Source organism: Aethalodelphis obliquidens, unplaced genomic scaffold (assembly GCF_003676395.1).
Source record: "Aethalodelphis obliquidens isolate GAN/ISIS:26980383/991018 unplaced genomic scaffold, ASM367639v1 scaffold5, whole genome shotgun sequence".
Classification (NCBI taxonomy): domain Eukaryota; kingdom Metazoa; phylum Chordata; class Mammalia; order Artiodactyla; family Delphinidae; genus Aethalodelphis; species Aethalodelphis obliquidens.
Genome location: NW_020837949.1, coordinates 23,058,208 through 23,072,672, shown reverse-complemented (window position 1 = coordinate 23,072,672; position 14,465 = coordinate 23,058,208). Strand labels below are relative to the sequence as shown.

The 14,465-nt window shown below is 38.3% G+C and overlaps 1 protein-coding gene across 3 annotated transcripts in view; it reads right to left on the bottom strand.

The window, feature by feature from the left end:
- Nucleotides 1–14,465, bottom strand: part of TNPO3 (transportin 3) — an 82,279-nt gene that overhangs the window by 18,198 nt on the left and 49,616 nt on the right. For all 3 annotated transcript variants that reach the window (XM_027101967.1, XM_027101966.1, XM_027101968.1), the window contains 8 exons: nt 13,097–13,236; nt 10,387–10,578; nt 8,595–8,686; nt 7,631–7,707; nt 6,085–6,145; nt 5,073–5,213; nt 2,050–2,166; nt 1,097–1,191 (listed from right to left, as the gene is read on the bottom strand). In XM_027101967.1, coding sequence (XP_026957768.1) covers nt 1,097–1,191; nt 2,050–2,166; nt 5,073–5,213; nt 6,085–6,145; nt 7,631–7,707; nt 8,595–8,686; nt 10,387–10,578; nt 13,097–13,236 — 915 coding nt within the window. The remainder of the gene's footprint in view (nt 1–1,096; nt 1,192–2,049; nt 2,167–5,072; nt 5,214–6,084; nt 6,146–7,630; nt 7,708–8,594; nt 8,687–10,386; nt 10,579–13,096; nt 13,237–14,465) is intronic.

Here is a 14,465-nt window from a genome sequence, read left to right as displayed (position 1 = left end):
GATGAATAGGTGAAGCACACAGGAGTTTTAGGATCGTAAAACTATTCTGTATGATACTATAATGGTGGATATATGTCATTATGTCATTACACATTTGTCCAAACCCATAGAAAGAACACCACCAAGACAGAACCCTAATGTAAACTATGGACTTTAACAATGACATGTCAATGGAGGTTCATCAGTTCTAACAAATGGATCACTCTGGTGGGGGATGTTGATAGTAAGGGAGGCTGTGGGGAAGGAGAGGGGAAGCTAGGGGTATATGGGAACTCTATACTTCCCACTCAGTTTTCTCAGATCCTCTAATGTTTACAGAGAATCTCCAAGAAAAAGATAAAACATTGTTCCAAATTTATTTTACCAGGCAACCATTTGTGCAAAGAGCATCTCTAGAGATTGATTTTTCAAGGAACACACCGGGAAAACAGGTTGACAACCCACCAAACAATTCTCTCATACCAACACACACACACACACACAAAAGCGTTTTCTGACTTGTCCAAAAATTAACAAAAAACCCAGTGTTCGTTACTAACTGATCTGGTTCAAATTCCTGAGCTAAGGACTAAGAATGAATACAAATGTCAGTGTTACTAGTAAAAGGAATTTAAGCAACAAGTGGGGTGGCTGGCTAGGGGTAGAGGTGGGAAGTACATACCAGATAACTTCTAAGGCACCTTAAAAGCCTAAGGATTTTTTATTCTGAGATATGATTATATCTGAAGGATGCTAAGCTTCTCAAGGAAAAAGTTTAAGTAAAGCATGACATCATAGTACCATAAAATGTTAAAACTACATGGGATTCTACAGACTGTCTAGTCAAATATTCTTGCAAAGCTCATTTTTATTGCCTTGGGCATGTTCCCTCCTTCATGCAAGGAAATCAGTTATTTTCCCCTGTTCTCATCCAGCTCTTCTTCATTTAATGGGAATATTCTGGTTCACGATTTAACTTTGGGTTATGAACCATTAATCTACCTACTCCTCTTACCTCATTTTACAGAGAAGGAAACAGTTAACTGTTAGGTGACAAGATCAAGCAGTGATGAGGATGAGCAATAAAAAAAAAGGGTTGCTCTTCAGAAGGACTGACCTGGTGGCTAGCCTGAATAGGTCGTCCACAGTGTCAGGGTGATTCTGGAGCCCATTCTGCTGTTCTAAGAGCTGAAAGGTGGGCATGCACAGTGCCTAGAAAAAAAGTGATTTTAAAACAAATGCTTGTAAATTAATGCCATGGGATTCAGACTTGCTAAATATCATAACATATACAAAGAGAACAAAGAGGGGAAGCACAGATAAGTAAGAAAAGAAAAAGACTTTGATGAGAGATCAACAAAGGGAAGATATAAATCTTTCTCAGTTGACAAAAACAGTCTTCACATATGAAGTCCACATTTCAGAAAGGGTTGAGGATACAGATTTCAACTGGGTAGATGTCACCTCAAGTTTTTAGAAGTTTCTGAAACTGAAGACTGTGCTTATGTACTAGATATGGTCTGGTCCACTAAGGGAGTAGTTGATGTTTTAATGATAATAACTATGAAATGGCAATTTTAAAGGGAAAGACATCTTGGGAAAAGGAGCATTATGATTTAACTCCCTAATATATTTCCTTGCCCTGTGAATAGGAGAGGGTAAAAGCAGTATATCAGGAGACTTTTCCAATGCCTGCTATTTACCCTAAGACCATCCCTCCTAAGTGAACTAGTTCATTGGCTGTTCCAGGCAAGAAATTAAAAACAGAAACATGCTTGAGCTTAGAGATCCTTTATTTTAAATCTACTTGCCCACCTTCCCACCCTCCAAAAAAATCCTACCTCTGGATAGCATAAATCAGACAGTAATAACTGTAATGACCAGTACATCTGTGTGGTCAATCTCTCTCTCATTCTCCCAAGCAGGCCTGTCCAGAGAACAACTAGGAAGTTCTACCTCCCTATTATTAGGGCAACATCATGCCTGGGAAGGAAATATGAAGAAGCAACAGAATTAAAGACATGGTGAAGAACACACTGCCAGGCCTTTAGACCCTCCAAGAAAACATACCTGGAGCATGTCTAGTAGTCCCTGCCGACAGCCCTCTTCCATGCCATACTCATCCACAAGGATACTACCAAGGTACAGGAAACAGGAATGCTGATGTACATGGTAAACATTCACCATCTGCCAAGGGAAAATCCCATTAGTTCAATTCTTTACCCCTCAAAAAGTATCAGCTTAGGACTTCCCTGGCGGCGCAGTGGTTAAGAATCCATGTGCCAGTGCAGGGGGCACGGGTTCGAGCCCTGGTCTGGGAAGATCCCACATACCGCGGAGCAACTAAGCCCGTGCGCCACAACTACTGAGCCTGTGCTCTGGAGCCCGCGAGCTACAACTACTGAAGCCCGCGTGCCTAGAGCCTGTGCTCCACAACAAGAGAAGCCACTGCAATGAGAAGCCTGCGCACTGCAACGAAGAGTGGCCCCTGCTCGCCACAAGTAGAGAAAGCCCGCGTGCAGCAATGAAGGCCCAACGTAGCCAAAAATAAATATTAATTAATTAATTATTTTTAAAAAGTTTCAGCTTAGGTAGCTGTCTGGAGGAAGAAATTCTGAGATAGACTGGTCTCTTCTCTTTAAGACAACGCAGTAAAGCTTGTTGGCAACATTTTCTAAAACATAGGGCTCAATTCCTCAATTATTTTCAAGTACTCTATTTAGAATTCTTTCAAGACTTTGACCTTTTTTTATCTTTCCAAAACAATGTTGTAGGAGAGTTGTATAATATTTACTTCAAGCTGGAACCATTAAGGAGTTATTATCCAAGGTTTGTGTAATATTTACAAAACCCTAACAATATACCTTAATTTTCCAACCTACAAGTTGCTCTTATTTGCATCAAAGATAATTCTTTTTTTAAAAAACAACCACAGCAGGAACAAAATATCCAATGCCCCTCATATTAGAGGAGACTCTGAAAGCATTGTTGTTGTTGGTTTTTTTTGTGGTACGCGGGCCTCTCACTGTTGTGGCCTCTCCTGCTGCGGAGCACAGGCTCCAGATGCGCAGGCTCAGCGGCCGTGGCTCACGGGCCCAGCCGCTCCGCAGCATGTGGGATCTTCCCGGACTGGGGCACGAACTCGTGTCCCCTGCATCGGTAGGCAGACTTTCAACCACTGCGCCACCAGGGAAGCCCTGAAAGCATTGTTTAAATTGGCTTCTAAACCCCTCTATCTAATCATTTGAGTAAAAAGAGCGTTTCCAATCAAGATATCTGAATCTCTACAGAATAAAAATTTTAATACAATATAAATATTTAAACTAAATTATTTGTTTAGGATTTTTACCCTACTATCCTCCAAAAATTAAGAGGCCACCGTACGTTCATCTATTTAAAATGCCATCACATGAGAATTTCCTGGCAGTCCAGTGGTTAGGACTTTCACTGCCATGGGTCCAGGGTTCAATCCCCGGTCGGGAAACTGAGATCCCACAAGCTGCGTGGTACAGCAAAAGAGGGAAAAAAAGCCCATGCAACATGTATGTATTCATCTTATTACATAAATTCAATTCTTTCAGCTTGGTGGGAGCGGAAGGGCAGAGTAACTGGCACTTATCAGCATATACCATGAAAAGAACACGAGATGGGAGCTATGAATCTGTTCAGTGTTGTATACTCAAAACTATATGCTGTACTTAACGAACGATATAAGTTACGGTTGGCAAACTTTTTCTTAAAGGGCCAGATGGTAAAAATTTTAGGCTCTGCCGGCCTTACAATCTTTTGACTACTTAACTTTCCACTGTAGCACAAAAATGGCCAATAAGCAATAATTAGATGAATAAGCATGACTATCTCTCAGTAAAACTTTATTTACAAAAACACGTGGCAGGCCCACTGGCTGTAGTTTACTGACCTCGAATTTATGGGATTTTTGTCACATAAGATGCTACCCTATGCTACTGGAATAAAAGAATAACATAAAAGTCATGAAGGTATCCTCCAATAGTAAAGGGGAGTTAAATCACATTGTATTGGACCCAGAATGTATTGCACTGAAGGGGACACTTGACCAGAGGTGGACACAGCCTAAATGCAAACATATACTGTTGTACTCAGGGTACAGTAAATGCAGAAAATCGCTAAAAATTAAAATTCTGTTAAAATATTTACCTATACAAACTTTAATCAAATCTGTAATTTAAGGAGGCATGGTCATGTAAGTGCCAACTGACACTGCAACAGCATGATCCTGGCTCTGGGTAAGAGCTTCCTTAAGAGTGAGGCAGAACTTGAGGGGGCACTCACTGTCAGAGTCAGCCTGATAGATGCCCTGCCCAGGTGGAGAAGGGTCACTTCAGGTTGGCTGGGTGGGGTCTAGCTGAAGCCCTGTGGTAGTTCTCCTCACAGCATGAGTGCAAAATCTGAGAAGGTACTTGCTCAGAGTCGCACTTTGCCTCACCTCCGTCAATTTTGTGCCCATGGCACCTCACTTGCCTAAATCTAGTTCCAGCCCTACTGTAAGGTTAACACCAACATAAATTACTTAGTGAATTAAGTCACTAGTCATAAGTGTCTCATACAGAATATTCTAGACATGAATATGATCTCAGAGAGCCATGTATAGTGAGGCACACCATCATAATTACATACCAATCTTGGTGATTGAAAGAGTCAAATTTATTTCTTGACAAATAAGAGACTTATGTAAATAACTAACTATGGTGAAGAAAGAAGAACATCTCTTTGGGCCAGAAATAGCAAAGTTTGACTTGCCACATTTTTAAAAAGCAAATTAATATAAAATGTTTAACATGGGTATATAAGAGCTGAGCATTAAAGTCATTCCCATTTCTGAATTCCACACTGAAATGTGCTGCTATTTAGACTATCACTATACAGAACAGATTACAGGCTATTTGCCTTAATAAATAACATACCACAGGCACTACTTATCTCTTTCAAATATATTTTAGTTTGTATTTAAGAAATACAAAAATGTTTCATTTCATCAGCAGAGTTTTTGTTCTAAAAGGCTCCTATTTCAAAATTCTGTATACTGTACATTTTCCCTCTTGTAGAGAACTCACCTGTGTGACTAGTGGCTGCAGCAGGGCTGCAGATCCTTTGCCTACACAGCGAACAGCAAAACGGAGGCATCTGCAACAACGTTCTACAATCCGATTATCAGCCCGGTGCTTATTTAGAGTCTCAGATAAAACTGGCCATATCTGAGTCAAAAGTGAAAAGAGCACAGAAAGAAAATGAACAACTAAGTGCTGAAAAAAATGCTCCCAAGTTGGTAACAACTTATTTGGCTTTTAAATAATTTGGAAAAATCTTTCTTTATAGGAACACACATGGCCTGATTCTGGTCAGTGGGTGTGTGTATATGTGCTGAGGTTCAATACACTACCCATCACTGACAAACAACCACTTCTTAACGGAAGCACAATGACTCTACAACACAAGAGGACCATGTCTAACTTTACGAAAAGACAAAGATACATATTTTCCTAAATTCTGGACTTCCTGTTTTAGGATGGGAAGAAGCAGAATGAATTATAGAGGAAGAGATATTTAAAGACAGTTCCAAGAAGTTGGAAGACCTTGAACAAAAGGACTAGAGCTAAGGAAATGGCAAGCTTTGATACCGCTGAACACGTAAGGATATTTGGTGTTTCCCCCCTGAAGTCTGAAAAGCACTTCTCAAAACATGCCCTCTGATCCTCACATTACCCTCATTTTTTAAAAAAGTACAAAGGAAGTACATTATCAAAGAGGAAACTAACTATGATGGTTAACTGGCTTTGTCAAAAACATTTTGCCGGTAATGATCACGCCTCCCAGCAACAATAAGATTCACACAGTTAATCTCTCCCTACTTTGGCCTTTCAGTGCATTTCCCCACAGCCTGTTTTCTTACCAAATCTAAAATCAAAAATATTTATTTGGATGGTTCTGTTCCTCTTTTCATTGATATTCAAAGCATATCAACAAATTGAATCTTCCTGTGAACCTAGAAGACAGTACCTTCTCACTTTAGTTACCCAGAGCCTTATAAGGAAAAAGGAAGATCCACAGGCATACATTAGCACTTACTTCCTGTATGACTTTTTGGCACGGATGAGTCTGTCCATTTTCCACAATGGGATTGGTGTGTCTGGGGAAAGACAATGGCCCAAATTAGCGAAAGAAGAGCAAATTCATCAAGGAACCAGGGCCCTAATCCCTGTTAGTTTACTTAGTATCATTCTCACCAATTAAAGAAAACCAGAGTATTTTTAAGAATCAATACCTTTTCCTCCCACTCTGTTCAAACACAAGCACAGTTTAAATCATCCCATCAATTTTTTCTCACCTTTAAGCCTCTTCTACTGTAACATGTAAATTCAATCCAACTCTGCTACATGGGCTGTGGGTGTGGGGCGCTACAACTATCCTTTCCATCTTTTTTCCCTTTATAAACCTGAATATGTAGTTTCTTCCAAACTAATAAATATATTCAGATTGTCTAAATCCACTATGAGAAACCAAGTACTGCTTCATTCCCAGCATTAAAAGGCAAAAGCATTAGGAACCCTGGTCTACCAAAGACGTTTCTCATGGTTCTAGTCTAAATCCAATGATACACAACATGGGCCCACCCACAGTACATCCAATCCAACTATTTGTCTAGTTCTAGAATCCACTAATTTGAAGGAAAGCAGGGGGGAAAAAAACCCCACTACGATTAGCTACCTACCTCTTTAAAGGAACAAAATTCTTTAATTTTAAAAAGCTCAATAGCAACTCAATAAAAATCTAATTTTTAAAAAATCAGGGCATGTCCACCTTTTGCAGATTTTCTTTCATTTATTGTGAAATAGGAGTTATTGTTAATAGGCTCTCAGAATGGTATGCAACAGGGCTCCCCTAATTATATAAGGAAAGCATTATACCAACTCAGGAAAAAATATGTGTAGATAAGAACAAGCTAAAACAACACCTCAGTTTTAATTTCTTCCACATAGGTATTTATGCAACTATTAATTGATATTCCAGTTATACCTACAGGACTCGCAAATTATATTATGCAACTAAGAAAGGATCACTCTTTGAACACTGTCACTCTAATGCTGTTTTAATCATTATGCTCCTCTTGACTTCAAAGAAAGTTTAATTTCACCTGGTTATTGAAGAGGCTTCATTATTTTTTTGCACCCATACACTATAATAGCAATGACTCTGAAAGTGTAGTCCTTGGGATAAAAAGCAACAGCATCTGGGAACTTATTAGAAATGTAAATTCTTGGGTCCTATCCAAGATCCAATCCATCAGACACTCTGGGAATGGGACCCAGCAATCTGTTGCCTTGGTAATTTAAGTACTACAGGCAACTTTGATGGATGTTAAAGTTTGAGAATCACTGATCTAGAGACCTAGAGAATTAATTACATTTTAAAGGGCCTTTTGACAAAGGTCTACCAAAAATAAATTCTTAGAATTTGCCTTTGCAATTGTAATAGGACTAAATTAGTCTCCTGATAGAGGGAGTTTATAGGAGGTACTCGGAAGTTGGAGGAAAAAACACTTCCTTACTTCAATACCTAATGGTCTCATTTGAGCTTTTAACCCAGGGCAGGAACCTGGCATCTCTCTTCTTACCTAAATATCACTGCAAGGCGATCTAAGAACACAGTGGGATCTGAGGATATGCCGTTGCTGGGCTCCTGAGACAACAGCTGAAGAGACAGATATTAACACTCAGTCATTACACGTACAAACGTACAGCAAACACTGCAATATATACCCTTGTACATCAACCTCTGTCTCAATCTCTGATTATTTCCTTATAACAGATTCCTGAAAGTTACTCAAAATGGTAAAAACTTTTAAATTCATATTAGCAAATTATTTTCCTCCATCTTACTGTATCCTGGCCAGGAATGCATATTAACTTTTACTATATGATCATTGTGGAGTAGAAAACAGTATCATTTAATTTTTTCCCATTTACTTTTACAATGATTAGGATATTATAGACATTATACATTATAATATAGATTATATGTATTATACTATATAATATATATTTATATTATACTTTTATAATATAAAGCTTCAAAATTATTATAGCTTTATAATATATTTTAAGAGGTAAGGCAAGTTGCTACCTCTTACTCTTCTTTCCTAAAATTTCTTAGATACTTCTACCAGCATATTATTAGAGATAAACTTTAGAGTCACTTCGTCAAGTTCTCCTAAAAATCCCACTGGTATGTTCATTGCTATGGTACCATAAAAGTAATTTGAGAAGAGGTGACGTTTTTACAACACTCTTCAAGGAAACATTGTAGGTTATGGTTTTGGTTGTTAACTTGAATGGTGTTTTTCCCACTGTCATCTTGTAAATGGTATTTCTGATACAGTGAAAATCTACTGATTTTGGAATACTTATTTCATATATATAGCTACTTTGATAAACTTATAAATTTTAATAACTTCTCAGTTCATTCTCTTGGCTTTTCTGGTTAGATAAAAGACCACCTGCAAATAAAAAATTTTGTCTTTTCCTTTCTAACATGTAAACATATTATATTTGTTTCACCCCTTACTTAACTGGACTCACCTTTTTCAATGCCATAACCTGAACAGAACATAGTTCACTAAGACATTCAGTAATCTTATCCAAAGGTAATCTGGCTAGGACAAGTGCTGTCCCTGAAAGACAAAAGATGATACAAATGAAGAAAATAAAAACTGAACTGAGGTAATTCATTGGTCTACATCATATGGCTGACAGAAAAGGCTGACTGGTTCCATTCTTTCAAAAAGATCAGCACTGTTTTTTTTTTTTTTTTTTTTTTAGCACTGTTTTTAAATTATAATAGTTTGTTATTTATGGTTGGGTTTTTCTTTATTTGGCTTAGAAGACCATACTGACTTTCACATTGACATTTACAACTGAAGTTAATATTAAACTATTTCTCCTCAGCAGCCTATTGGTTTAAAGATGTTTAAATACATAGATAGCCCCACTTCCAATTCTTCAAAGATTTAAATGAGTGCTTTGAACAGAAAAGTAATAGTTAAGTTTGCCTTTCTTTCATTTTTAAATAGTTCCAAAAATCTCCCCTCTCCCCTTTTCCCCCAAATAAACAGTAATAAATACATAAACCTTCACATTTGAATAAAAAACTGAATGATTTTTCTTGACAGTCTATAAACCATGGACGAATTAGATTTTTTATTTAAAACTAGGGGGAAAAAATCTAACAAATACAATTTTCTCCTTTTAATTCATCCCTATAGAAAAGAATGTTACTAAAAAGTTTTCTATATCTAGAAGATACCACTGATATAACTGGGATGCCACATTCTAAGTTAGACGTCACATTAGCATCAAGGTTAAATTTCACTAGAAAATGACAAGATGGCAGCGATACCCGCTGGCAGTAGTTAAGAAAAATCTGACCTGATTTAATGCCAGAAAATGTGGCAAAAGAAGATTGAAAAGAAAAGAAAATCTGTCCTGAAAATGCATAGTTACATTGGCTGGTAGGGAACCTGATCATAGAAGTGAGAAAGAACAGTTAGTTGACATTTAACAGGCATCCAATCTGGACAAGGCTGTCTGCCACTCACAGACACTTAAAAGATGCTGCACAGGCTGTATTACCCAATCTTTTATTTGATATACCCCAATAAAAGATTGCTCAATCTTTTATTTGATATATTAGCTTTAAGGATTTCACTACCTCACAGGACACCCCAATTTGTTTTCAGAAAGTATGGTTACAAAGCATTTTCTTTCTAGGAGCCAGTAAACTGTCAACAATCAATTCCTCATAAAATAAATCTGTTCCCTCTTTTCTAAGATAATCTTTCAAATATTTAAAAATAGCCACTGTGTTAAAGTCTCCTCTAAGTCTTTTCCCCTAGCATAATATCTCTAGTTCTTCCATTACTCTGAGTTTCATCACCACCCTGGCTGTTTGCCTTTTGATCAGTGTAAACTGATCAGTAATGGTTAAAGACCATTAAGCGACCAGAACCCTTGACTTCTAGTTATAGGACTGAGCCAGGCACACTACCTTTAAATTTCCACTTACTTCTATGGTATAGCAATGCTTATTTGGTCTCCATTTTTATTTTCCTCCAACTCAAAAAGGAACTATGTTTAGTTCCAATGTGTTGTCTCCACCCAAAATCTAGGTTCGTGCTATAAATACTGTAAGCACTTTGTATTAGTTATATAGCCTTAAAATATTCTAAGAATGCATGTACACATAATCAACACCCTCCCCTCTGAGTGACCTTCCCCATAACTGAGTAAACTGCAACTGAAAAGTGGGATACAACTGATATAACCCCTAGAAGTGGCTTAGAGACTGTTCCTTCTTAATATCTTAAGTAAGTACCTTTTAGCAAGCCCACAGCAGCCTCTGGAGACAACATGAAGGAATCAAGGGAACGGGCAATCTCTAGGAGTCCATGAAAGTGCTGAGCCATGTGGTCTCGGCAGACAGAGCAAATGTTATGAATGGCTTTGGCTGCAGCAGAAGCCAGAGGTTTTTCACACAGTCCTTTCATCAAATAGCCCAACACAGGGTCTAAGGAGAAAATCCATACGTAAAGATTACATTATTTGAAACTCAAGGAAAATTTCTATTTGTTAGAACAAAGGTTTTACATTCCCTTTTTAAGCAAAAGAATCATTTTTAAAAAATGAAATGTGGGGCTTCCCTGGTGGCGCAGTGGTTGAGAGTCCGCCTGCCGATCAGGGGACACGGGTTCGTGCCCTGGTCCGGGAAGATCCCACATGCCGCGGAGCAGCTGGGCCCGTGAGCCATGGCTGCTGAGCCTGTGCGTCCGGAGCCTGTGCTCCGCAACGGGAGAGGCCACAACAGTGAGAGGCCCACATACCGCACAAAAAACAAACAAAAAAGAAATGTGTTTAAACGCCAATGTTTTTACATATAAAAATGGGGCTGATCTCACTGACAAATGGTGTCAGAGAGAGTCCTATCTATTTATCTTCCATTTCTTTCCTTGTGGAAATCAACTGTTGCTTGTCGCTAGGGCTTCACAGAGCACGGTTTGAAAACCACTGATTCAGTCTGAAACCACTGGTGGATATAACCATCAAGTATTAATAGGGTAATGTAAGAAAGACGATAAGGCTCAAAGAGTACCATTATACTCAGAGATTAGTCACTTTGTTTAAAAAAAAGCAGTCTACATTAATCAGGACAATGACAGTTATCTAAAGCTGACACTTTCATACTTGCTTCTTTATAATTACAAAAGGCCCCCAAACCACACAGATGGATCTTTAGCACTTCTAAAAGAATTAGTTCATTATGTTTTACTTTCTGCCAAATGTAAGTGTTCTAAGAAAAGGGATTACAAAGGCGAATTCCTATAAAGCAAATCCTAGTTATCCTTTACCTTGCTTCATAAAAATCAGAATGTTTTTCTATGAAGAAACCCTAAGAAAAATCATACATGGTTAAAGAGCACTTTATGTGTACTACAGAGTAACCGCATACCAAACCTTATAAAAGAAGTAATCTCTGAAAGCCCATTTAAAAGTTATCTCCATTTCTAGTCTAATGACAAAAACAATGCACCAACCCAGCATGAACCTGCTCCCTTCCACACACACACACAAAAAGGCCTGTTTAGCATGGGAATCAGAACTAGAATCTAAAACCTAGCCCACGCAACTCTAATACTATAGGCTTCAATGATTCTCAAATTAAATATTTGTGTTTTTGACTATTCTAGAGTAAGTATGAACACTCAGCAATTTGTCTTCTAATTGAGGCACAAATTTGAATAAGATACTACAGGTGGTACTGAATATAAGCCTTAACAAACAGATAAACCCACTTAGTTTCTTTGTGGAAAGTGTTCAGAAAAGAAAGCCAAATTTTGAGACAGATAATGGAAGTGAAGAGATTTAAGAATTAGAAAATAGGTATTTTGAAAAAATTTTTAAATGGTATGTTGAACTTGGAAGTGGCTCAGCTATGATGTAATAAGCCTATCTATCTTATATGCTCTATATACAGAAACAAGAAAATAGGAACACACATTTCTTTTTAAGTAAGAGTTTCAGTCAATAAAAACAGATCGGGGCTTCCCTGGTGGCGCAGTGGTTGAGAGTCCGCCTGCTGATGCAGGGGACACGGGTTCGTGCCCCAGTCCGGGAGGATCCCACATGCCGCAGAGCGGCTGGGCCTGTGAGCCATGGCCGCTGAGCCTGCGCGTCCAGAGCCTGTGCTCCGCAGCGGGAGAGGCCACAACAGTGAGAGGCCCCCGTAACGCAAACAAAAAAAAAAAAAAAAAAAAAAGATCATGTGTAAAATAAAATCAAGTCGAAAGGTGGTAATAAACATAAGTACAGCACAAACTTAATGATATTCACGAATTTGAGAATTCTTAAAATTCTCAGAATATATCAGTCTTGAACATCAGGTGGGCTTAATATATATTAACCTAGATAAATTATTTAGTCTCTCTGTATTTCAGTTTCCTCATCTGGAAAATGAGGGGATTAGAAGAAATTATTTCTAAATTTACTTTCAATTCTAAAGTTATTTTATATGATCTTTAGTTATTTTTTCAAGTCAGTAAAGGCAGCCAGAAGTTATATAACTCAACACTCTTCATTGTAGTTTGTACTTATTTAGTTTCAATAATAATTCTTAGTTTTTAAATGGAGCATGTATTTAACACTGAAATAACACACACACACACCCCCAAACTGTCTTTGCTTTAGCCTATTAGCAGCTTCTAGTTTAGAACTACAGGACAGTCTGATTAGCTCAAGCCTATGCCAAAGCCTAACAAAGACAGAAATAGTTATGCTGAAGCACAGTACTAGTAGCAAACTGTTTCCCTATCTAGAGATCTAATCTTTCAAAGGTCCTTTCTCCAAAGTCTGATCAGATTATAAAATGTTGTATCAACTAAGCAATAACTCATATATTTAGTCTCAGTGTCTAGAAACATTCAACCTACCAATAAAAGAGAAAGTAGGAAAACAAAAGCAAAAGTAAGAGAGAGAAAGAAAGAAAGCAGAAAAATCAGAAGCAGCAGCTGCAGAGGAATGTTCACACATACCAAGGAACTGAGGATTTCGATCAACCACTTCGCTCATCTCTCCAACCAATTCAATGCTGGTGTATCGCACAGCTGTATGTACGGTCTCTGGGAGACGGACAACTCCTTCTAGGACCTCCACAAGTGTTGGATTGTTCTCCCTGAGTTTAGAAGGCAAGTACTCAGAGTTACCAATTTCAGAGGTTAGGTTCTGGCTAAAAAACAGGCTGCAATGACACAAATCATTGCTAAAGGGTTTCTTTCTAAATAAATAACCATTTGGATAAAAGTGCTTAACATCTGGTATGAAAGTTTTTTAACCCTCAAAAAGGAGGAAAAGACAGAAATGGAAGATATCATTGTTTCAGTTGAGAAGCATACTACTGTTCCTTAATCTTCTCAATGTCAGTGAAGTGTCTAAAGACACATCCTGCTATCAAATAAGGCTCTTCAAATTGGAGAGGCAGGCAATTACTGTGGATCAATGTCTTCTTTTAATGAATCCATTTTATTTATTCCTATATCTGCAGCACCTAGAACAGTGCCTGGCACACAGTGGGCACTCAATAAATACTGCTGAATGGCTAAATGAATGAAGAAATAATTCTAGACCACTCGCTATTAGTTGTTATTCTCCAAAAGATTTCTTATAGCTGGATAATGGATACTTTAAGAACAGGTAAGCATGGGTGGGCCAGCTCACTAATTAAAGAAACAAGAACACAAGCTGTAGGAATAAAGGTGCCCTGACTTAGAACATGAGGGAAAATTAAAGTTATCCAAATACTTTCCACAGCTCCATGAATTAACTTTTTCCCTTTCCTTCTCTTCTTTTCACTCTTTTATTTGCGGTACGCGGGCCTCTCACTGCTGTGCCCTCTCCCGTTGCGGAGCACAAGCTCCGGATGCGCAGGCTCAGCGGCCATGGCTCACGGGCCTAGCCGCTCCGCGGCATGTGGGATCTTCCCGGACCGGGGCACGAACCCGTGTCCCCTGCATCGGCAGGCAGACTCTCAACCACTGCGCCACCAGGCAAGCCCTGGCTGAAGTTCTTTAAGCAGAGTGGAGGATGCTCCCAAAGTGGTAGAACGTAATCCAGAAATGAAAGATGTTTAAAATGCAAATAAATCCTGGATTAGTGCAAGAGCACTCCTTGCTGATACACTAAGTCTATTAAGTCCTTCATACACTAAAAAAAAATTGTAATCATGCAGTTGGCTTGAAATGTGGATAAACAAAAAACAAAATAAAATCTTCTCTCATTTATGCTTTATGCTTCCTACGGGCACTAAGCTAATTATTGAGACTCTCTTCCCATCCTTTCTCATACCAACACAAATCAGTTAGATTATTAGTGTAATAATCTTCAGACTGTTACTGAAGTTTCCAA